Here is a 22,702-nt window from a genome sequence, read left to right as displayed (position 1 = left end):
ACTATAAACTATTTTCATATCATGTCTTATCTTATTTCACCATGATTAAATTTTTGATAAAATAATCTATAAATACGTGATGGACACAATGTGACATAAAGGAAAAAGAAGGATATTTTTTTGTTCTCAATAGTGAGCCATTAAAAATACAGCACATAGAGAAGGCAAAGAAGGGTCACAAGTAATGAATACTACCAATCAATTTCAATATCATCTACTTTACATGGATGGGCTTCAAATTCAAAAACAATCAAGAGTGGTATAAGTGGAAAGGAAAAGAGAGAGATGATAAAAAAGAAAGTTAATTATGAGGGAACATTGAAAGGGTAAAGATTCTTGTAGAAAGAGAGTCTTGTCCTATACTAATCATTATATCTCCTTCCCTTTTTAACTAGAACATGAGTGGGCTGAACAATGAAGCCATACCATACAAGTGAAAAAAGCTTTTCTTCCAAGTTGGTGAGCAGTCAGCATTGCTCTATGTTGCCGACAGGATCCGGTGTCTGTTCACCAAATTTGAGTAGCAAATGCAAATACACTCATTGTACTGCTTCAACCAACCAAAAATTTAAAAAGAAAAATTAGAGAGAGAGAGAAAGATCATCATTTCACTTTTTAATCACATTCCAAATTGGTATTCCTCAAACTTTTTTTACTGCTCAAGGTAGGTGGATAAATTTAAAGCACATAACATGTGAGAGAGAGAGAGTGTGTGTCAAACTGCTTGCCTATTGTAATAGGGTGTGATGGGGTAGTTTTTATTGAAAACTCTAATGAGATTACCATCCAAAGGTCTGAAATAGAGTGTAATAGTATTCCCAAAACAAGTTTATTGCTTCACTGCTATAGGAAATTAGAATAATGATTAATGACCAACCAAATACCTCATATACTATTTCAGCCTGCATTGTGTATTATTCATTTGTCAGAATATAACTATATGTTTTTTCTTCATGGTTAGCAACAGCACAGGTGACCTGTGCTGTTGCTAACCATGAAGAAAAAATGTATTTAAAACTAAAAGTCAATCTTTTAACAGAGTTTTCTTTACTTACTTTCTTCTTTTGTTAATTACTTTCAGTTGACAAAGGGGAGGGGGAAGGGTCACAAAAACTTGGATGAATAGGCTAGGTTAGGCTATTAATTATGGAATAAACAGACACTACTTACCCACCATGTTTAGTGATATTCAGGACCTTATCTGTTCCACCAACCAGTTCCAAGCCTGGACAAAAAAGGATACTTGGTAAGTTGAAAGCCAGTATAAATACTATAGCAAACTCATATATATATATAAATATATATTGTGATCCTCATCAAATAAGTCAAGGTCCCGTTATTTTCCGCAGTTATATTCTATAAAAAGTCATACTTTCTGTTACTTCCTTAATTGACATGCCATTTTTTTAACTGTTTCTATTAAAAAATAAGAGGAAGACCATATTTAAGATTTCTAAAATTAATAGTTTCATGGTAGGCTTTTGGGTCCTAATGTGTCATGTTGACAATGGCTTTGGGACTATACAAATGTATATGCAAACTGAAAGATCATGTAGAGCAAATAGCATCAACACCACTAGAACCACCAACCTGCTCTTTCTAGTCAACAATGTTTGCTAAAATGTACATGCAAATTTCAAGTTCGTTGCAATATCCCTTTCAGCCATCTTATGTGCCTCCTCAGACCGACAGTGTCCCTTGCTTCCACTTTGCTCAAGACTTTTTTTAGTAATCATGACAAGCCTTATCAGATTACTCTGCAAAACTTCAATTTTCAACGTTGAGAACAAAAGTTTACAAAAGGGCGCAAATCAAGAGTAAAATGTCATGAAATTTGGAATGTTTAAAAGGTAAGTTACCTGAGATGATGTAATAGAACTTAAATGAAAATATAAACAAAAAAACAAAAAAAACAAAAAATCAGAGAAAGAGAATTGATGGGAAAGAAGTCCCCTTGTTTCTCACTTTTCTTCGACTATGACGAAAGCACTGGGATTGACCTCCACTCCTCTTGTGGGGCTCTCCAATTTTTTTTAAAAAAAGACACTCCAGGAGATATGGTTGAGTTAAATCAATAGGAAGTGCTTCTTTTGGCTAGAACAATTCACTCTCAAATCCTTCTGAGGTTGACCAATGTGGTGACTCTAGTCTGCTTTGCCATTCACCCAACCAGTTCAATCAAACCCAGCCCTGCAGCAAAAAGATACTTTGAAAAATTCTAAACATGTGCAACTTTTTGTGTCCTTTTGCAACTCCAATTTATAAGCTAACTCAACAAATTCTGTATTCAACCAAACATCTATAATGGCCATTGCAGTTCATACATATATCTTTGCCACGTGTTTCTATAATTAAAAAGTCAACAGGTTTCTCAATAGATCAATCTAAAAGATTATGATAATCCAGACAAAAATTCCCCCTAACATTCAAAAGTTCTTAGTTCCATTTTTTGAATAGTAATAACACAAACACATGGTCATTAATTTTGTTTACTATCATAATTTTGAAAAAATTTGTAGGCCCTATATAGGTTAAATATGCATTTCCTTTTTCTCGATTCAAAAAATAAAATACAGAAAGAATAGTTTTCAAACTGTTGAGAGAGATAAAGGAGACTAAAAACAAATTGGGTTACAATAGAGAACATAAATGACTTTATATGGATTTGCCAATTTTCTAAGAGGAGAGCCAATCACAACAACAGCAGCATTCTATATCTAGATAGTGAAGCCATGCAAGAACAAATTTTAGTCAGGTTTTAGACCATGAGCTTGGAAGTTAATGCCTGTTTGCAATGGTGTGATTGTAATTGGTGCATGAGTAGGTGTGAGATTCTAATCCTCAAATCTACAACACAACAAAAATGGCTGAACGGACTCAATGTCAACTCTCTCCCGAATATAGAGTATCAAACATGGGTACTGGGAAAATTATGTTTTTGTTCACTCCTCACACTGTTGGCATGCATTCAACTGCATGTCAAGCGCACACACCAAATCCTTAGCCTCTTACCCATATCATGTCCATCAAATATTTTGCATTTTGAAGTGTCTGTTTAACATGGAAGAAGAAATTAAAATAAATACCACCTTTCTGCCAAAAGCCATAAAGGAAATCAACTGAGGAGAAAATTGAAGTTTTATTTTGTAACCCTACGACTTAAGCCCCTATTCCTCAATGACGACAATCCAAGAGGTCCAATACCAAGAGTATGGTCAAACGGAACACAAAAACCCAAATGATTTTCAAAAATAATCAAACCATGTGTACACAAGGATTAATTCAATTCCTGCGTATGCAGTATCAAGACTGCTTACAAAAGGTTTTCTTGTGTGTACGCAATGTAATTGGTAGAGCTTCTTATGGAAGCTTTTCCTGGAATTTGATGTACAACCCAATATATCCACCTATAATAGGCTGTACTGACCCCCTTTATGGATTAACAACAAACACTCACAAAAATACTACAGAAGTGAAGATTGAAGAATGAAGGGAGCTTCTTTAGTTGAAAGTTTATTTTGAATGAAATCACCCATAGGTTGTTGGTCCACCAGTCAATAATTTTTATATTATTTTTACTAATTCTCTTTAGTGTTTCGTGTGGTAGTCTGGTAGATTCCACTGTCCAATCGATCAAGAGGAATGGTAAAACTCCAAGAATTTGAATCTCGCAAGTCTTTCTTTCTTTCTATTTTCAATTTCTTTTTTGCTTCCATTATTTTTAAAAGATTTATGCCTTCAATTTTAAGTTGTAGTTTTAATTTAGTTGTTTATTCTTAGGGTAGAATGTAGTTAGAATAGAGTTTTCTGCCTTAGGGTGCATAAGCAACCCTCATGCGCAGATAGGTTCTTCCAAAAACCTAAATCTTATTTGTTTATCATCTCAAATGTTGAAATACTATGTTTCCTTCTTAGACTATGTGTAGTAACATGCCTAGGAGATAAAACATATCTTAAAAACATGCTCTTATGAGCAGCCCTAGAGGCAGGATACCCACCCTCTTGTATGTATACATGTTCCCAATGTGTGTAATTCAAATACCTTTTTTGAAGTTTGTGTGAATAGAAAGTGACCCACTTAAGGGAGTCCTTACCAAAATAAAGCTAGTAGGTACATTAGTAGAGGTCGATCCATATGACTGGGAAAATTTGGGTACCTACTACCTTACCAAGTCCGTACCTTAACTCCGAACCGAAAGTCTAGTTCATTAGACCTTTGCATAAGGGTCCAAATCGGTTTCTTGACCTAAACCAGGTGGTGACTCCCATTTTGTGCCCAAACATCAAGTTAGTGGGGCATGGTTTCAGATCCATGTGTAGGATGGATCCAAACGGGGCTCCAACCAAGCCGAGCTAGTCACATGGTGAGCATTAGTGGTGCCCATGGATGGTTTGGGCAAAATTGTATAACTTTTGTCCTTGGCCAATAAACATTTTCCGATAAGTTCTATTCAGTTTAGCAGCACTTAGATGGTTTAAACTTTAAATAACAAAACAATAATTAAATTAAAAACAAACACACACGCGCACTTAGAGTTGAGGATCAAAGAAGATTGGATGTGATGGGCAGCCCATGGCCAAGCAATTGATTGACTCATTAACAAAAGTGATATAAGAAGCATAATTCAGATGATTTATTGTGCTTAATACAATCAGTAGAGGAGAAATATAAAGGGACACTAGCATTAGAAGTATGGTTATTATATTGGGACTCATGTTAATACAAATAACATTCAGAACCTTCTTAGTTAGGATGGATCTACCCTGCCTTATATCTGCACAATCTAATAATATACAAGGGTGCCCAGTGTTCCTATTCTAGGTGTTTCTTTTCCAGTTTCATTCATTTGATTTTTGGTATCAAGCTGACATATAGCAGATTTGGTTATGTTAGGCAACCTTGAACCCACATTTAGTGCTGACATAGGATATGTTGATAATCATGGAGAATTGAAGGAAGAACTGTCAATCAAGTGTCTTAAATTACATGGTGCTCTACATCACAACTCCTAAAATTATAGTCACGGGTACTTGGTCATATGTATTAAGCAGATCTATTTACATCTGCATTTGTGTTTGTTTGCATGCAACAGAACCATAGTAACAATGAAAGTACTAACCACTTTTTGGATATACAATTGACAAGGTTTGAAGCCAAGGCATAACCTTGTATATTTTTGTCTTGAAAAAATGAATAGCATCCTCACCATGCTGTATGAATGACACTCACATAATTGTTTCCTATAATGAAGGTTAAGTACTGCTGGACATAAGGGTGGTGCCCTCAAGTATTCTATAGACAATGTTATTTTGGATGTGTCCTACAAATTATCTATTAAATAAGAGAACTGGTTCACTTGTACAATCATCACAATGAAGACGAATTCTTCATACATGATAAAGAGAACAAAAGAGCTACTATTCTATGTCGACAAGATTAGTAATCATTTGTCCATTTTCATTTCTTACAATTCAGAAGGGGAAAAACCTAGTGACACAGTTTTTGAATTTGACAAACCAAAGTGTAAACAAAAATCATATCTACTATTCATCTCACATTACACTAGAAATTGTTAAAGCATTCTTCCTGTAATGAAACCTGATCATCTTTATGTTTATAAACAATAAAGGGTTTTTTCTTTACAAATCCAAGATCCCCAAATCAAGCCTGGACAGGAAATTTATGATTTTTTTGAATCACAAAACCATGTGAGTTCAAGTAATACATTTTTCAATTTCTTCCTGTTATCCTTCTCTCGCAATGATACCTCTCCAAAAATCTTCTACTAGAAGTAAAGGACAAACATAAAGAGTTCTGCAAAGAATCCAAATAAATCCTAAAGTTTCTATATTCTACAGGAGTTGAAAAGAAAAAACATTACACTGAGGAGGGTGCATCGGCAAAGACCTCATTGAGCATCTCATCATCACTGCCAGTCATGGCAAATAGCTCTGCGTCCTTTTCTTCCTCATTAGAAAACTCCCGTCTTCCAAGTTTGGCATGAGCTGCAATAAATATCATTTTCTGAGCCCTTTCCAGGCCCACCCTTGAGTGTCTATGAACACAAACCCATTTCATGGAAGACCAATTACACTTAAATGAACAAGCGGTTGCATGGAGGAATATGAGCCTCACTGCAACCTTACCCAGACACTTAAACTCACTTAGGCAAGTTTCCCATACAAGTCTGCTGCTCTGTGGGTTTGCAATTTTCATCTTTCCAGTAACCGGGTCTCGCTTTTTTACCTGAACAGCTTGAGCATAAAGAGGCTCTAGCCCTTCTGACCTCCACTTCATGAGCTCCATTAATGCAACATGAGCTTCTTCCAGGGAAACCAACCTGGTAATGAGCTTATCAACATCCTTCTCTTGCTCATGTGTCAAGCATTTGAATGGTGGAAGATATTTTCCGCTTGTGTCTCTCAACAAGTAAAGAGGGTCCAGTATGAATGCAGCCGACCACGCTGGGTGGTAGTTCTTTCTGAATCGCTTTTCAACAATCTTTTCAACAGGTCCCTCAGCAATGCTGAACTTGGCACACCAGTCCTTCACTTTCCCCCTCAAATCCTCCCAAAGAGGCAGGCATTGTGCAATTAAAGGCCTCTCAACCTCAATCTCCTGAGCCATCTCTTTGATCAGCTTCACAAGCGAATATACAGCATCCAACTCATTCCAAAACCCTTCATTTTGAATCAGCCCCGCCACTTCCCTTGCAATTGGATCCTCCACACATGTCGCTTTATACGTCTCATCCATCACAACCATTTGAAGTACCCGGGCACAGCCTAATACCTCTTCCAACATTACATAAACAGGTCCAAAGTTCTTGGAAGTATCACATTTCGGAGAAGGAACACGGAGCAGCCCAGCATACTCAAGCTCTTGCACCTTGCACCTGAGGAAAGCATTCCTGACTTGAGAATTAGTATTTACAAAATTTGCAATCTTTACGCATGCCTCAGTAACAGTCCTGAAAAGTGGGAGCTCTTTATTAAAATCCTTGATCAAACTAACAAACCCTTGAAGCTGACAAGAGAGATTTACCATCCAATGATTCTGCACCTCCAAATTCCTCAATGCCTTGGCCTTATACTTATCTGCAACTATCCCTACACATCTCTGCTGCACAGAATTCCCACACACGCCCTTCACCGCCTCGCACAAGACCTCCTCTGCATACTTGGACGACACCATCCCTCCTGTGAACACTGCCTTGTGAAAAACACTCATCCCATTTGGAAGATTCACTGTGAACTTAACCAAATTCTCTCCCTCACAAGCAAATCCACAGCAACTAGTCCCTTTCCACCCATCACTAGCAACCTGAAAAAACATTGCATCTCTAATCCTGGCATCAGACTCGCTCTTAATCTCATCAAACTTGGCATCAAGCCGAGCACCCGAGAGCTCGCGACGCAAGCTCAAGGGAGGCAACCCCACTTGGTTAAGAAAATTCTTGAACTTTGGGTGCTCTAAACTCGAAAATGACACAGACCCACATGACTCATAGAACCATTCTGCCAGTAACTCAAGCCCAGAATCAATTTGGTCCTTGTTTAAAACTGGTGGTGGACCAGTTGAACCTTTAGGACTCTTAAGCTTTTTCACACTATCTTCCAACAATGCTAAAGCACCCAAATCATCTTTCCCACCAGATAACACCAAAGGGTGTTGGTTTTGGGCCTGTTGATTGTGGTGCTGGTGCTGATTCAGCCCCCCCGAATTACTCGGCGAGTAATTCAAAAACTCGTTTTGGTTATGAAAAAAACGCGACGAAGGCGTTTCAACCAAAGCTAGAGAAGAAGAGCATGAATGTGAAAAATGATGCGAACCCATTTGAGAGCTTCGTTTTCTATGGTTGTTGCTGTTGTTGTTGCTGTGTAAAGAGGGAATTGAAGAAATGGGTATTGGAGAGAGCGAAGAAGAGGAACTGGGTTTCGTGGAAGAGACAGTAACAGAGTTGAAATTGGGACAAGTACCACGTTTCAAGTGCTCAGAGGCGGTTCTGGAAGGATTGGAGGCTGAGAAAACGGCGTCGCATAGAGAGCACTTGAGCTTCACGGCTTTTGGAAGGTTGGTATCTGGGTTTTTGACAAGAATGGGTTCCAAGTGAGTCCAATACCAAGCTCCTTTGCCTTTGATGGCTTTGGTTCGAACAGTGACTAAGCCTTCGTAGCGTTTGCTCAAGGCCTTGGCGGCTATGTTTTCATCGCTTTGTAAAGGGAGAGTTGGAGGGTCGGTGTGGGGTGAGCACGTGGAAGCCATGGAAATCGAGTGTTAGAGAGTGAGGGAGTGAGTTGGGTTTTTGGTTTGTGATACGGGTTTTGAAAAGTATGGGAGTTGTTTACATGGTGATGGGGGGGTTTGAGAGTGAAGACAGTGAGAGAGAGAGAGAGAGTGTATCAGGTGTTTGTGGAATTGTCTAGCTGAAGTGCATGTTTATGGCTGACGAGAGAGTGAGAGATGAAAACTGAGACTGTGTGTGTGAGTTTTTGGAGTTGTGAGAGAGACAGAAACGGGGGTCCAAAACCACTCCTATATCTGGGTGTCTTCTCTCTTTCTCTCTCTCTCTTTCTTTTTTTTTCTTTTTTTTGAAAGAAACTTTTTCTTTTTATCTTTTTGTTGAAAGCAAGTCTTCTCTGAGGGCCTGAATTGAGTAAGTCTACAACATGTTCAAAAACACAACTGTAACTGTTACTAGTTCGTATTTTATAAATATTTCTAAATGAGTGACTGTATACATGCTACATCCTACATCCATGTACGAGGAAAAGCATCTATGGGGAAAACTGAAAGCCTCCATCTCTGAGAGAGTGAGAGAGAGAGAGAGAGAGAGCACTATCATGAAAGATGATCCCTTCCATTTATTTTTGAAATAAAGAAAGGTGTAGACATGCACATGCAAGAAATATGAGTAAGTATTTAGTATTTTGAGAATAATGCAATGTACTGTTAATTTCTTTTACATTATATATAATAGTGAGTTTCATTAGTTAAATTCAATGTGAAATTTATCATTTTTAGAGGAGAAATGAGTACCACGTAACTATTATCCAATAATACCTATTAATTTTTTAAAGAAGGTGTTGCATGTATTCGAATGTATATGATATTTTTATGCTTTATGATTCAAATTTCTAGTTTTCTCTTTTTTCTTTTATTGGGTATTCCATTCACTTATAAATAGGACAAAATGCATGGAAAAAGAAAATCGATTTTATGTCTTTTACTCATTTAAAAAAAAAAAAAGAACTAACCCTCCATAGAGGGCAAAATGCCATTCAGACAAATTGACTATTGGCTGGTCATGCATCAGTTGCTATTGAACCATAAATGTAAATATTATGACAAATGCCAAATACATGAGCTCCCAAACATAGGTAGCAATCATTTCTTGTTATGGGTTTTTTAAGTCATCGACCCCGATCAAACCATTAAAGCATTAAATGCAACTTAGGATAGGCCTAGATAATAATAAAAATTCGCAACTTTTAGAATAGGTTTAAATTTCCATCCAAAAAGGCTATAAGGTTTGAGCTAGGCAAAGTTTAATTCATATTAGGTTTGGCTTTAAATATGAGGGGGTAGCTACTAGCTAACTATTTTAGATATGATCAGTTCATTTAGGAAAAACATGACTATTTTGGATAACTTTGTCTAATTGTACGGTGACTATTGCTCCGACCAATAAGGAATGATTTTTTTATTGAAAGTACTAAGTTGACAGTCTAGCTAAGATATAAAAAATAAATAAATAAAAAAAGATGAATGATATGTCTACAAAGGGATTTTGATTAATGAAAAGGAATAAAAATGCTTACACGACACTTTGTAAATCTTTGTTTATTCTGTATTTTTTTTCGAAGTTAAAGTGACACTTTAGTTTCACTCAAAAAAAAAGTGACACTTTAGTTAATGTTTATAAAATAATTCAATACCTGGTTAATACACGACTTCAATGGCAGTCTCACAAGCTACGCGACCCACACTTGCCATACGTGACCCACTTCGCTTGGTCTCTTGCTAATTACCTACTATGTTGGAGTCTTTTGGTTAAATATTGCTAAATCTGGAGTTTTTTGCGTTATGGGCACTGTTCCAACTTAATTATGGAATTGAGGAGAGAGAGTGAATTTTGGCAACACCATTGCCAAAATTCCAACAAAAGTATGAGAGAGAAAGAGAAAAAGTAGGAGAGAGAAAATTTGGAATTTCGGCAATGACATTACCGAAATTCTTGTTGCCCAAAAAACTGACTGAAACTAATTGTGGCAATAGCATTGCCGAAATAGGGGTAAGAAAAAAAATTTGTGGCAATTGTGGCAATGCCATTGCCGAAAATGGGAGGGGAAAAAAAAATTGGTTGACGAAATTTGGGAGGAATTAAAATAAAAAAAAGTGTTATGTACACAATATTTTCACAATAAATCACATGTGATTAGTTGTTATTACTTCAAATTTGAATTTAACATTAAGATTACTTTTTTAATCTAACAATAACAATCAGTAACAACTTGTCACTTAGAATTTGTTGTAAAAATTGTGTACAGTTATCATTTCTCCAAAAAAAAAAAGTGTAATGAATTTGTGGCAATGACATTGCGGAAATAGGAAAAAAAATTTGTGGCAATTGTGGTAATGCCATTGCCAAAAATGGGAGGAAAAAAAATGTTGTGATTGGTAGTTACCACTATAACTATGTGATCTATGTACTGGATGAAAATCCTTTACTTGACCAAACAGGCAGCTAAAAGAAAGTAAAACCATTATCTCTAAGAGGTTAGAATTGACCATTTATTAAAAAGTTAAGGACAAAATGTGATATAAACTAAACTGAACAAAAGCCTCCATTTTTAAAAGAAAAAAAAAAAATTTGTGACAATTTTCATCAATGGCATTGCCACAAATTTTTTTTTTCCCTTATTTCGGCAATGCCATTGCTACAAATCTATTACACTTTTTTTTTTTTTTTGAGAAATGATAAATGCAAACAATTTTTACAACATTTTTACAACAAATTTTAAGTGGCAGGTTGTTACTGATTGTTATTGTTGGATTAAAAAAGTAATCTCAGTGTTAAATTCAAATTTGAACTAATAACAACTAATCACATGTGATTTATTGTGAAAATATTGTGTATGTAATACTTTTTTTTTTTAATTCCTCCCAAATTTCGGCAACTACTTTTTTTTCCCCTCCCATTTTCGGCAATGGTATTGCCACAATTGCCACAAATTTTTTTTTTCCCCTATTTTGGCAACGCCATTGCCACAATTAGTTTCGGTCAGTTTTTTGGGCAATAGGAATTTCGGTAATGCCATTGCTGAAATTCCAAATTTTCTCTCTCCTACTTTTTCTCTTTCTCTCTCATACTTTTGTTGGAATTTCAGCAACGGTGTTGCCGAAATTCACTCTCTCTTCTCAATTCCCTAATTAAGTTGGAACAGTGCCCATAACGCAAAAAAAACTCTAAATTCAGCAATATTTAGCCAAAAGACTCACTATGTTGTCTTTTTTTTTTACTAATTACCTGCTATGCTGTCTTTTTTTATTTTATTTTTTTGATAAGTACTTTGTTGTCTTTGTAGTTTGTAGAAGCTGAAAATCAATATTGGCCCTTAGATCTGTATAAGCAGGTTGGGAATCAAGTGGTGACCTAGTAGTGGGTTCCAGCTAGCTCAACTGGTAAAGTTTCTGATAGTTGTATAAGAGATCTAGAGTTCAATCTCCGCCTATACCAAAAAACTGATTGGTGATGATTGTATAAGATATCTAGAGTTCAATTTCTGCCTACATCAAAAAATTGATTGGTATCTTGGTCTGATGATAAAAAAATGTCATCAAAAGCGGACGTCATAGGTTGAAATTCTCTTAAAAAAAAAAAAGTGGTGACCTAGTATATAGAAGAAAGGCCAACTTTTCTTTTACATAAGTGAATTTTTTTAGGCAAAAAAAGATAGCTAAAATAAAAAGAGAATATATTAGAGTCCTTCCTAAAAATAACAAACTAAAAAAAAAGCATGAGTCATCTAATCATATAAATATCTAAATTATAAAACCAAATAAAAAGAATACAAATCTCTATGCACAATCCCATCCAAGGTCTTACCAGGTCTCTCTCTCCGCAAACAAAACTAAATCCCCAAATTAGTAACAACTGTTTAGAATTTAGAGGAGAAATACAGATACATAGACTGATTGACTGTAGTCTATGTATCTGCATAACATATAAGGAAGAAAAATAAATAGTGTTGCCAAGAAGATAATATTGTCTTTTCGAGAACAGTTTATCTAGTTTTTTTTATAAAAATATGCTAAAATATGCTTGTACTTTGAAAATTAAAAAAAAAAAATACGAGAAAAAAAATAAGATTTTTAAAAATTGTAAATAAAAGCTAAAAGCCAAACTTATAAGTTGATGCTAACAGATGGGAAAACGTGTTGGAAGAAAGAAACTACGAAATGCTAAACTTTTGGTCGGTAGGAAAAAACAAAGAAATGTAAAAGCAAGTAGAAAAGACAAGGAAAAAAAAAATAATGTGGACTTACTTTTCAGGTCAAGGAGGGGAGACATTAAACTGGAGTCTCCTCAACTTTAGCGGATCGAAGACGCTGGGAAATTGTCGTGGCCTGGATTTGTGGAGGTCAAAAACGTGTATGAGGTGCTTGTGTTTCATTAAATTAATTAATCAAATATTAATATTTAATTATTTATCCAATTTTCTGGACAAGATTACATGGTAGAAATGAAATAGCATGAGATTTTTTTATACTAGCTACCTCCTATCTTTCTTTCGTTCCCTATTACTATCTATCAGTGCGTTAACTGCCTTGTGCATGACTTTCTTTGATTCTTTCCTCAAAGCTTCATTTTCAGCCACTTTTGTAACCTGTCTTTCAATTCTCTCTTATTCTTGCAAAGCAATCTGCACATTGTTAGTGATAAACCCATAATGTGTGATGCCATTAATGAAAATTACTTAAAATACAAGGATTAAAGTACAGTTTTAGTCCTTAAAGTTGGTTTTTTTTTTTTTTTTTTCCTGTCATATATATATATATATATAACAATTTTTTAGGAGGTTGCACTTGCATAAAACAGAGATAAAATTTCTTATTTGAAACGTGAAAGAAAAATGTAGTATAATTCAAGGATAAATATTTAAAAAAAAATTATAATCTAAATATTGGATATAAAAATGTTGACATGACTATTAGAAACTTTCATATATACACTGAATTCCATAATCATGCAAATACGAATAAACATTTGGATTACAATTAGACAAAAGTTATTCCAAATAACAAAATTGAATATTACCCACTAATTTATTTTTCCAAACCAATAAAAAAAAATCGCCCACTAATCAAAATTTAACTTTGGAACAAAACAACAACAAAAAAGTACCTAAACAATCTCATGTTGTGTACTTAACTGAACTATGGTCCCACAAAAGGGTGTAGGGGGGTTTTGATTAATGAAAAGGGGGATAAAAATGCATTCACGACACTTCCTAAATCTTTGTTTAATTGTATTTTTTTTCGAAGTTAAAGTTACACTTTAGTTAATGTTTATAAAAATAATTCAACATTCAAATACCTTGTAAATACACAAATTCAATGGCAGTCTCACAAGTTAACGCGACCCTCACTGCAAGTCTGCAATACGTGACTCATTTCTCTTGGTCTGCTCTCTCTTTGTAGTTTGTACAACATGAATTGTTGAAATCAATATTGACCCTTAGATTTGTGTATGACTTGGACTAAAAAGCCATTTCTGATTTCTCTCTCATTAATTCTCAATCAAACGGTTACAAACTATGATTGCACCATTCCTTTTTGTCCCAAGACTACAAGGTCACTATCCCTCGTTAGTTCTTAGAAAAATCCTACAAACAAGTCTGCATGGTAATACCAAAGTTTACCATATACGTCTCTCATAAAATCTTCAGTTTCTTTTCCCAAACGGACTTTGAGTTTTTGCCTATAAAGTATAAAGACTCTCTCTGTTTTCCATATTAACAAAGTTCTTGAATTTTTGCTTGTTCATGAACTGTGGCGAAGAATATCCAATCATGGGATTTTCAATGAATGGTTTCTTTTTCCTATTGTGCCTCTCCGCCTTATCTTCTTCTTCTCCTTCTTTTGGTGACAGCTCTGAACAAATAGTGACAAACATGAGCTATGTTATATCTGCAACAAATCTCAAGCCTTACGACTGGCGTTACACTAAAGGTTTGAGCTTATGATGATAAGTCTTTGCAGTCTTTTTCATTGTTTTCCTTGCTTGTTTTATTGTGTCCATGGACTGATTGATTGTTTCTGGGTTTGCTTTTAAAAAAATATATCAATTCTTTTAATGTGGGAGTCTTTAATTGTTGTAATTTATTTTTTTGCTGAAGGGTCTTTGTTAAATTTTTAGTATCGTATATTTTTAATTTGTATTAGATATTGGAGGAATGTATTAATGCAATATGAAAATACAGATACCCAATTTTTAAGAAATGACACTCGGTCTTGCCCATTTTTTAAATTATTTTGCGGTAAAGTATCATTTTTTATCATTTGAGCGGGAAAGTGGAATAATGTCATTTTTAGTTATTTGAAAGCAGAGTATCATTTATTGAAAATCGGTTATAAGCTTATAACAAAGTTTAATTTCGCTATATATCTTAGGATTATAACTGTATTAGTGTAATTTACCTAAAATTAAAATAAATAAAAAGTTATGCTCTTTAATGTTCCTTATTCTTTCAATAGGATATATATGTGTGTATATATATATATATATATATATGCATATTTCACTCTCATAGCATATATAATCATAGATCCAAACCACACTTTGAAAAATTAAATGATATATATATATATATATACTATCGATGCCTTACTGTTTTTTTGAATGGTTGCCTTTATCTTGCACAGGCACATTAGCAAAGAATCGTTGAATTCAATGTTATAAAAAACTAAAAAGAATAAAATAAGAAAGTAATAATGGTTTATGTCCCAACCTAATCACATACTTTTTTTTTTATAATACCTAGTCACATACTTTAGAATGTTTTGCTTGTCAGCTTTTAGGAATTTCTGACCACGGGTCATATAACAAATTCTTAATGCATTAGAGTCAAGTTCAATTTAATAATACTAAAGTCATTAGCTGCCTTGCATTAACTCTTAAGATGCGCCACAAATAATTATAGATTTCTTGCGGCTAGTTTTGCTTCTTATTATAACCAGTATAAGAATTTCTTAGCCACTACTATAAGAATCTAATTAATTATATAGTGAAGAATGATAAAGATGATGGGATGGATGGAATAGACTAGGCAGCATATTTGGTACAATCATTAAAATGTGATATGTAGCAGGGGGAGTTAATGTCACTATTTCTTTGGTTATATGGAAATACAACGATATCGAAAGGAGTACCTATCTTCTTCTTCTTTTTCTTTTTTGAGCAGAGTGGAAGTGTTAAGGATTTTACTCTTGTTCCCCATGCATTTTTTTTTAAGAACAAAAAGGAGAAGAAAGAGTACAAATAATTCTTTTTCAGCAAGTTGTGCATTAAAGACATTACTCATTTCGATCATGTCTAAAAGGTCCTAGTATGATTTAGATTAACTATTTCAAGATCTTAACTATTGTGAAAGCATATGTATGCTTTATATTCATGCAGCAAAAAAATAAATATGCTTTGTATTTCAAAGTTTGATATAGAGTTTATTGGTTTCAGTTGAATTGCCACCTCCTCCATTTTACGCATCAGCATCTATTGAATTATCATCAAACGTCAATCTTGTGAGTATATATAGATCTTTTATGTAGTAAGAATATTGCAAATCTATATTACCTATATAATATTTAAAAGCTGAAGCGTAGCATTTATTAAGCCACACCAACCTAGCATTTCGGTCCATTTGGTCCATTTTGGTGCATGAAAATTTGGGTTGAGAATAATTATTATAAATCCGAATTTATTAAAAAATATAGATCTCAAACTCATTTTTCTAATTGTTTAGCGTCTTTATTCTAGGAATCAACCTCCCAAAAAAATAGAAGTAAGGTTGCCTACCAATTATCTCTTCAAAACCCCTGCAAAAATGAGAGTTGTGCATAGGGTACAACCTTTTTGTTTAGTCTCTTTTGTTGAGTTATTAGAGTTTGCATTATTGGAGGTCTAATGAGGCTATACAAGGTTGTCTAACTTTTGATCCCTTTCTTGTTATGATTCATTATTTTCATTGCAGAACCTTGAACATATAGACAAGTATCCTAAGATGAAGTTGCCAATCATATGCTTTCATTTTGGTGGTCCGCCTCTCCCTGACGTCTCAAATACTGCTATAGAAGATCTAGGTAAAAAAAAAAAAATCATCTCATGATATGTAAATTCAATATCCATCCTTATTTAAAGTATTTCAAGGTACAATTGCATTAAGGAAAGTAAGTGATTCGGTGATAAACAGAAGGCTAGCAAATTGAAAGCTGCTAATAAATCAATTGTAATTATAAGCAAAATTCTAGTACATTTTTCATACTTCAAATATGTTAAACAATTGCAGTTAGTAAGCTTCTTAGAACAACTCTTTATGGGTTTTTTTTCAGTGCTAAATGACTTGCCTAGTGGATCTGTTGGAGACATACAGAATCTTCAGAATGAAGAGCGATGCTATCCTTTGCAGGAAATGATGACATTCAAATTGTCGTCTCTGCAGGTTGTTCCTTTTTCAGTTTTGTGGTTGGATTTAAACTATTTTTGGCTGTAAATCTGCTTCCTTTATTAATGCATGAGGAGGTTCTGTGTAGATCACACCCGGAGTTTACTATATTGGCTTGTTCAATGGCTTTGGACCTATTAGAACTCAATCAAAGATGGTATGTTTTTAGTACAAAAATTTTAGGCCTCTTGTACAAGCTATACATTAAAATGTTTAATACCATATATTTTTCGTATTTGAAACTTAAGTTATTGAAGTTACTAATTAGTAATTGCCACCTTATACTAGATAAATAGGGGCTCAGTATACTCTTTCACTGCAAATATTACTGTGGAGGGCTGCTTGCACCCTAGAATGTGGGGTGAATACTGTAATCGGGCAGTTGATGACCTTTCCATGGAGCAATCTGATGGGAGATATAATGAAAATGTGGAAAGCATTGCTTACAGGAATTATTCTAGGACTATATGCATACAAAAATTTGATGTGAATGCCTATGCCTTGACTGTAATGGAGGCAGTAGAACAAGTGAGGATAAGAGTGAAAAATATCAGTGAAGCTTCGAGGTACTCCAGTGAATTTTCCATAATGTTGTATGCTCGTTATAATGCACTTCCAGACAAAATTTTGTATGATTATATTACTGATATAAGTGAAGATCCTCTAATCATCCAACTACCAAGGGCTGGTGTATGGTATTTTTCCATTGAACCAGTTTTTAAGTCAAATGTACAAGAAGGAATGCAAAAGGGAAATATAGAACCTTGCTATTTGGTGGAATGGGAAGTAATTGCATGCACGCAAGAAAAGGCGGGATCAAATTGTACTTGGAAACAACACGTTCTTCAGGTTTGTTAGTATGCTGTTTGTGTGCGTGCACCATTTTATGGATTCATCTACTCTTCCAACTTGGATTGTGCTTACTTATGTAGCCTACTTTGATCAAATGTGTTTGAAATTTATCGATTTGGATTAGGAAAATGACCATTTTTATATGCGTTGATGCAGGCAATTCCTTATCAAAACCAAGACATTCCTATAGTTTATTTGCCAGACAGAGGAAATGTATCCTCAGATTCAGTTGATTTCTATCTAGAACCCTACTTAAGCAAGGCTTCATATGGGAATGGTCATGGATCAGATTATGGTTGGACTTATTTTCTTCTGCATACAGAACAAGGCACAGAAGGTTATAATACTCACATTCAACTCACATCAGACACAAAATTAAGTTATGGGTTATATGTTAGGTTTGGTGGATTACCGTCTCTTGACATGTGGGACTATAGCTACTTGGACCAGACAAGCAAAAGCAATAACAACAACTCCATGTTTAAATTGTATGATACAAGTCAAGAAGGAATCAACTTGTATATCTTATATCCCACAGCAGGACTTTGGATTATTGGGTTAAGGCATCCTGTTGATTTAAATAATCAATCGAGCCCCCGAACCATGATGACAATCTCAACTGAACACTGCCCAAATCAATGCTCTGGTCATGGGATATGTGTGTCCAATGATGATTTAAGTAAATCAGCAGATTACAGGTTATTCATTTTCCCTCTTTTTCTAATTTTTTATTTTTATTTTTATAAATCTTCTGTAGTTCCAAGTTCTAGCTACAAAGGAGGACTTAGCATTTGTTTGTGGATCTCTAAATAGTTGCAGAAAACTTAAAAAAATAATTCCAAGCTGCTTTTTAGAATATAAAATGTATGATATATAAGAATATTAAATAGCCTATGTTTTATCCCGAATATAGTGAACGGTTCCCAAATCAGTTGAATGTCCTAGAATGAGACAGGCATGGCTTTCCATGAGTGATTTCATCATCAGCTTCTTGGCTTTTGCCCATTAGTTTTAGGGTTTTTTTTGTTGAACTGTAACACTAAGTATGCTAGTTATGTAAGTTGCTGAGGCAACTAGCTTAACTTTCCTTGATATCAATTAACCCCTTTTTAAAATGTTATTCTCAGCTACTGTTCCTGTGATAGAAACCATGGGGGATTTGACTGCAGTGTCACTCTATTATCAAAAGCAGGTTATTACACAGTACACTTTCTCTCTGTTCATGGTTAGATCCCATCATTTTGGCAAATAGTTCTCTTTCCTCTTACATTTAATTATGTATAAGCTATGTTGGTATGTTCATCATTGATGTTAATACTGTATCAATCTGAATGTGGTCTGTTATGCATCTTTCTACTCTTTTTTTATGTAATGCGTGCAATAGATGGTCTATTAACTACAATATTTTCTGTACTTGGTTTATTACCTAAAGGCTAATGGATGGACTGAAATGTAATGTAGAGCAGGGATTGCAAGTTATTTTTCTTATTGCATCAAATGCTGCAGCCTTACTTCCTGCATTTAAAGTCCTTCAACAGAAGGTAAGATCCTAGTCAAGAGGGTCAGGTTCAAAACAAATGTAACTGAAAGCCACTCTTGATGACAATCTTCATATGCAAAGAAGATTTGATTTGTTGTGACTTGTGTCATGCAGGCATTCGCAGAATGGGTGATCTTCATGTCTAGTGGAATTTCAAGCGCACTGTATCATGCGTGTGATGTAGGTAGCTGGTGTGCTCTATCCTATAGTGCTCTACAGGTGCATGATCCGTTCAAAACATCTTCCTTAGTTCTACTGTTCTTAAGATTTTGGTTTCAAGTTTTAACACTTTTACTACTACTTTGGTTTCAGTTTATGGATTTTTGGCTTTCTTTCTTGGCTGTGGTGAGCACTTTTGTATACCTAACCATTTTTAGCGAAACTGCAAAAAGGACAATCCATACAGCTGCAGCCATTATTACAGCACTCCTAGCTGAAAGGGGTGCAACCAGGTATTGAACAAGATTGGCAAGTATATTTATGACTTCGGATGGTTCATTTAGCAGATATAAGTGTATTTAACCATTCTAGAGCCATGCAGGTCCAATAATATTATAATTGTACTATCAATAGGGGCTTTGGCCTTTCTTATTGGATGGTTGATACAACTATGCACTCGATGCAAATCATTTTCATTTCCAGTAGGATCCTCCTTAAAGATAACTGAAAGGTACACACTTTCATGCTCAACTTAGTCACAAAATGTTCACTTAGATAACTATTTTATAAAAGGATAAAGTATAATTAGACTCATTTTCTTGGTAGATGGCGGAGTTCCAAAGACCAGTTGCTTGGTCTTATGATGGCAATCTATAGATACTTCCGCTGGGGCTATGTGCTTCTAGGTCTAATTGCAATGTCCATGGCTGCAATAAGCTGGACTAAGGAAGATAGTGAAACTTATTGGATATGGCACAGGTACAAAATAATCCATAATTGTTGCACAACTATGATTCCCACCCCCCAAAAAAGGACTGTTTTCCCCATGTTTTTTCTCTAATTGTGCCTTCTTTTTTTTCAGCATTTGGCACATTTCTATTTACACATCAGCCTTCTTCTTTATTTGCTCGAAAGCAAAGACTCAAAATGTTGACAATGAAGAATCATCGGCTGCAGCATCGTATGAACTAACTCGGCAGGAATCATTCACTTCAGTTTGATAAACAAGGATAAGAAATGTTACTAAGAAAGATACAGAACCCCAAAAGAGTGGGGTCAGGGGGAGGGAAGAATAATAAGACTTCCTCATCCTGAATGATTTGTTTAAAAAATTGTCAATATATATATATATATATATGAAAAAGGGAGGCTAGGAAATGCACAGATTAGACAATGGAGGCAATATCAGTTTTGATCATTTTTTTTTAACTACCTTTTTTTGTAGTTTTACATGATTCATGTCTTTCCAAAATGTATTGATTTGCTGGGAAATTGGTAGAAAATGTTATAATTGATGAATATGCACTTTCTTTGTGGTAAATATCTTCACACTACATAAGCACAATTTCAGCAATCTATCATGTTGATGCAAATTTATTTGTTTTCTTGGCATTAATTCGTAGGTATTTAGCAAAACAACATAGTAGTATTTTTTGTTAATTATATACAATAAAATTTGGAACATATGTCATCCGTTTCATAATAATTGATGTTTTGGCTTAAAGCTTTGAGCCAAAACATCAATGGATTTCTTTTTTATTATTGCTTTTTGATCCAAAGGTTTTTAAATATGTGAATGAAAAGGTTGGTTGGCTATGGTTTGTCCACATTTTAGTGGAGTCACCATTAGCATGCCCCTTTGGACACACAAATGCAACCTGACTCACTATGTGAGTAACAACGCAAAAATGCAAGTATTTCAAGCACTTCCGTTTGTCCTTTTGTTTTTTTGTTGTTGAAACTCTAATCCAATTAGCCTTATTATTAGAAGAAGGAATCTTATATACTTGTTATATTGTTATATTGTGTCTCAAAGTATATGAGTCCCATATTGCGAGACATTTATTGCATGTAGCACATTCAAGAGATAGTATGGCCATAAGAATTACATTACATTCCATTATTAAATTGCGCTATGTTTTTTTTTTTTTTTTTTAAGAACCAAATTATTATTATTATTAACTAGTAAGTTGCCCGTGCAATGCACGGATAATGTTGTAATATTTTATGTAATATAGTTTTGAAGAATGTTGTACATATATTATAGCATATCACTTGCTATAAGAACTTAACTATAGCATTTATATATATATATATATATATAAACAAACATACAAACAAAAACAAAGCACAAACATTGTTTTTTTTTTTTTTAGCCTGGACAAGCCATTGATAATCATAGTTCGGCTTGAGATTCTACGCCAATCTGTCTGCTTAGGATCATTCACAATATTAAAAGACCACATATAAACCTAAAATCCATTTAATTTTGAAAGGAAATGTTTCAGATTTTTTTTTTTTTTTGGAGATGTTACTTTCTATGAAAACCAAATAACTTTGTCCATTAACCATCATAATTAAGAATATTGTCGCCCACCAACCTCATGGATCTTATTGCAGTAGGAAAAACTAATGTAAGAAAAGAAAAATATCTGCTTATGATTACAATGTAATGAAAACACATTAAAACAAAGAGCAAAACCAACAGTGTTGCAATACAAACCCAATACAAATATTCATCAGTAAACATGCCTCTTTCCTTGAGACGGGTCTTTCCAACACTTTGTTTACTGGAGTTAATTGCAGGCTGTACCAAAGGAATCAAAATGATATTTAAGCAAATTTCGTTGAGTGCATATTTAAGTTCATCAAATATATAAATTCATATATGTTATTTATGGGAAGAACTAAATGCAAATTGAAGGAGTTTTTGATCTTGTTAATTGAGTTCATCGTAAGTTAATGTCATCTACATATCAAGATGAGAATGGACCTTTTTAATATTGTAGAACACATGGAAGAATCATACTGTTTATCAATATATATGAAACAAATGACTTTAAGCAAAAAATACCTTGGAGAGTGAATAGAGAGTGGTTTCTAATCTTTGGTCACAATGAAAGCACAAACACCCTCTAGGGAGGGTCCCATTTGATTGACGTCAAGGAAAGCCAAAAACTGTTTGAAGAACGGGAAAGATTAGTACATATAACATTAGAAGAAACTTTCATCTATCAAACTATCAAACTCCATTAGGCAAAAACATAAACGTATTAAGCCAAAAAGCTGACCCTATGAGATTGATTTGAGAAGATACTTTTAGTGCTTGCGAACATAAAAAGACATCCTGGCTCTTAACAAATTAAGACACAATCTTTTCTTTTGTAACATCAAATGCGGAAAGGGTCATCACTACTCAGTCTAGAATAAAGCAAGTGTTATAGCAAATCTAAAAACCTATACACGAAATTTACTACAATTTTGGTTCAATAAAAAAATTTACAAATTACCACATATATAGAAGACTGTAGCACTCTAAGAAATTGAATCAAAGGATTACAAATCACCTTTCTAAGAGAAATTTAATTAAACACATTACATGCAACAATTTTTTCTGTTCATAAAGTTGATCTTTCAAATAAAATA

The 22,702-nt window shown here is 34.3% G+C and overlaps 2 protein-coding genes and 2 long non-coding RNA genes across 8 annotated transcripts in view; 1 reads left to right on the top strand and 3 right to left on the bottom strand.

Moving 5' to 3' along the window:
- Positions 1-180: 180 nt before the first annotated feature.
- Positions 181-2,261, bottom strand: LOC136070569 (uncharacterized). 2 transcript variants are annotated; one of them, XR_010631799.1, is made up of 4 exons: positions 1,966-2,261; positions 1,591-1,765; positions 1,171-1,225; positions 181-547 (listed from the first exon to the last, which is right to left on the bottom strand). It is a non-coding gene; the product is annotated as an uncharacterized LOC136070569 (long non-coding RNA). The 2 variants fall into 2 exon arrangements; XR_010631798.1 differs by having other exon boundaries at positions 1,591-1,757; positions 1,966-2,234.
- A 3,309-nt stretch (positions 2,262-5,570) lies between these two features.
- LOC136070575 (uncharacterized) lies at positions 5,571-8,602 on the bottom strand. The gene has a single exon (XM_065780668.1). It carries the CDS (start codon positions 8,264-8,266, stop codon positions 5,879-5,881), a length of 2,388 nt encoding a protein of 795 aa, XP_065636740.1. The 5' UTR covers positions 8,267-8,602; the 3' UTR covers positions 5,571-5,878.
- A 5,333-nt stretch (positions 8,603-13,935) lies between these two features.
- LOC111999866 (uncharacterized) lies at positions 13,936-20,316 on the top strand. 4 transcript variants are annotated; one of them, XM_065780665.1, is made up of 14 exons: positions 13,954-14,236; positions 15,741-15,805; positions 16,255-16,363; positions 16,613-16,722; positions 16,814-16,882; positions 17,014-17,574; positions 17,734-18,275; positions 18,705-18,769; positions 19,039-19,118; positions 19,232-19,336; positions 19,430-19,569; positions 19,659-19,787; positions 19,883-20,035; positions 20,139-20,316. In XM_065780665.1, exons 1-14 carry the CDS (start codon positions 14,050-14,052, stop codon positions 20,275-20,277), a joined length of 2,454 nt encoding a protein of 817 aa, XP_065636737.1. In that variant the 5' UTR covers positions 13,954-14,049; the 3' UTR covers positions 20,278-20,316. The 4 variants fall into 4 exon arrangements, with proteins under 4 accessions (XP_065636739.1, XP_065636737.1, XP_065636736.1 ...); XM_065780664.1 differs by having other exon boundaries at positions 18,705-18,802; XM_065780666.1 differs by lacking the exon at positions 15,741-15,805 and having other exon boundaries at positions 13,955-14,236; positions 18,705-18,802.
- A 1,425-nt stretch (positions 20,317-21,741) lies between these two features.
- The window catches only part of LOC136070572 (uncharacterized), a 6,617-nt gene continuing 5,656 nt past the window's right edge, over positions 21,742-22,702 (bottom strand). Inside the window, exons 2-3 of the long non-coding RNA XR_010631803.1 lie at positions 22,131-22,234; positions 21,742-21,863 (exon numbers count right to left, since the gene is read on the bottom strand). This is a non-coding gene — a long non-coding RNA (uncharacterized LOC136070572). The remainder of the gene's footprint in view (positions 21,864-22,130; positions 22,235-22,702) is intronic.

Source organism: Quercus suber, unplaced genomic scaffold (genome assembly GCF_002906115.3).
Source record: "Quercus suber isolate HL8 unplaced genomic scaffold, Cork oak 2.0 scaffold_243, whole genome shotgun sequence".
NCBI lineage: Eukaryota > Viridiplantae > Streptophyta > Magnoliopsida > Fagales > Fagaceae > Quercus > Quercus suber.
Note: the sequence above shows the minus strand (reverse complement) of the source record. Positions and strands in the feature narration are given on the sequence as shown.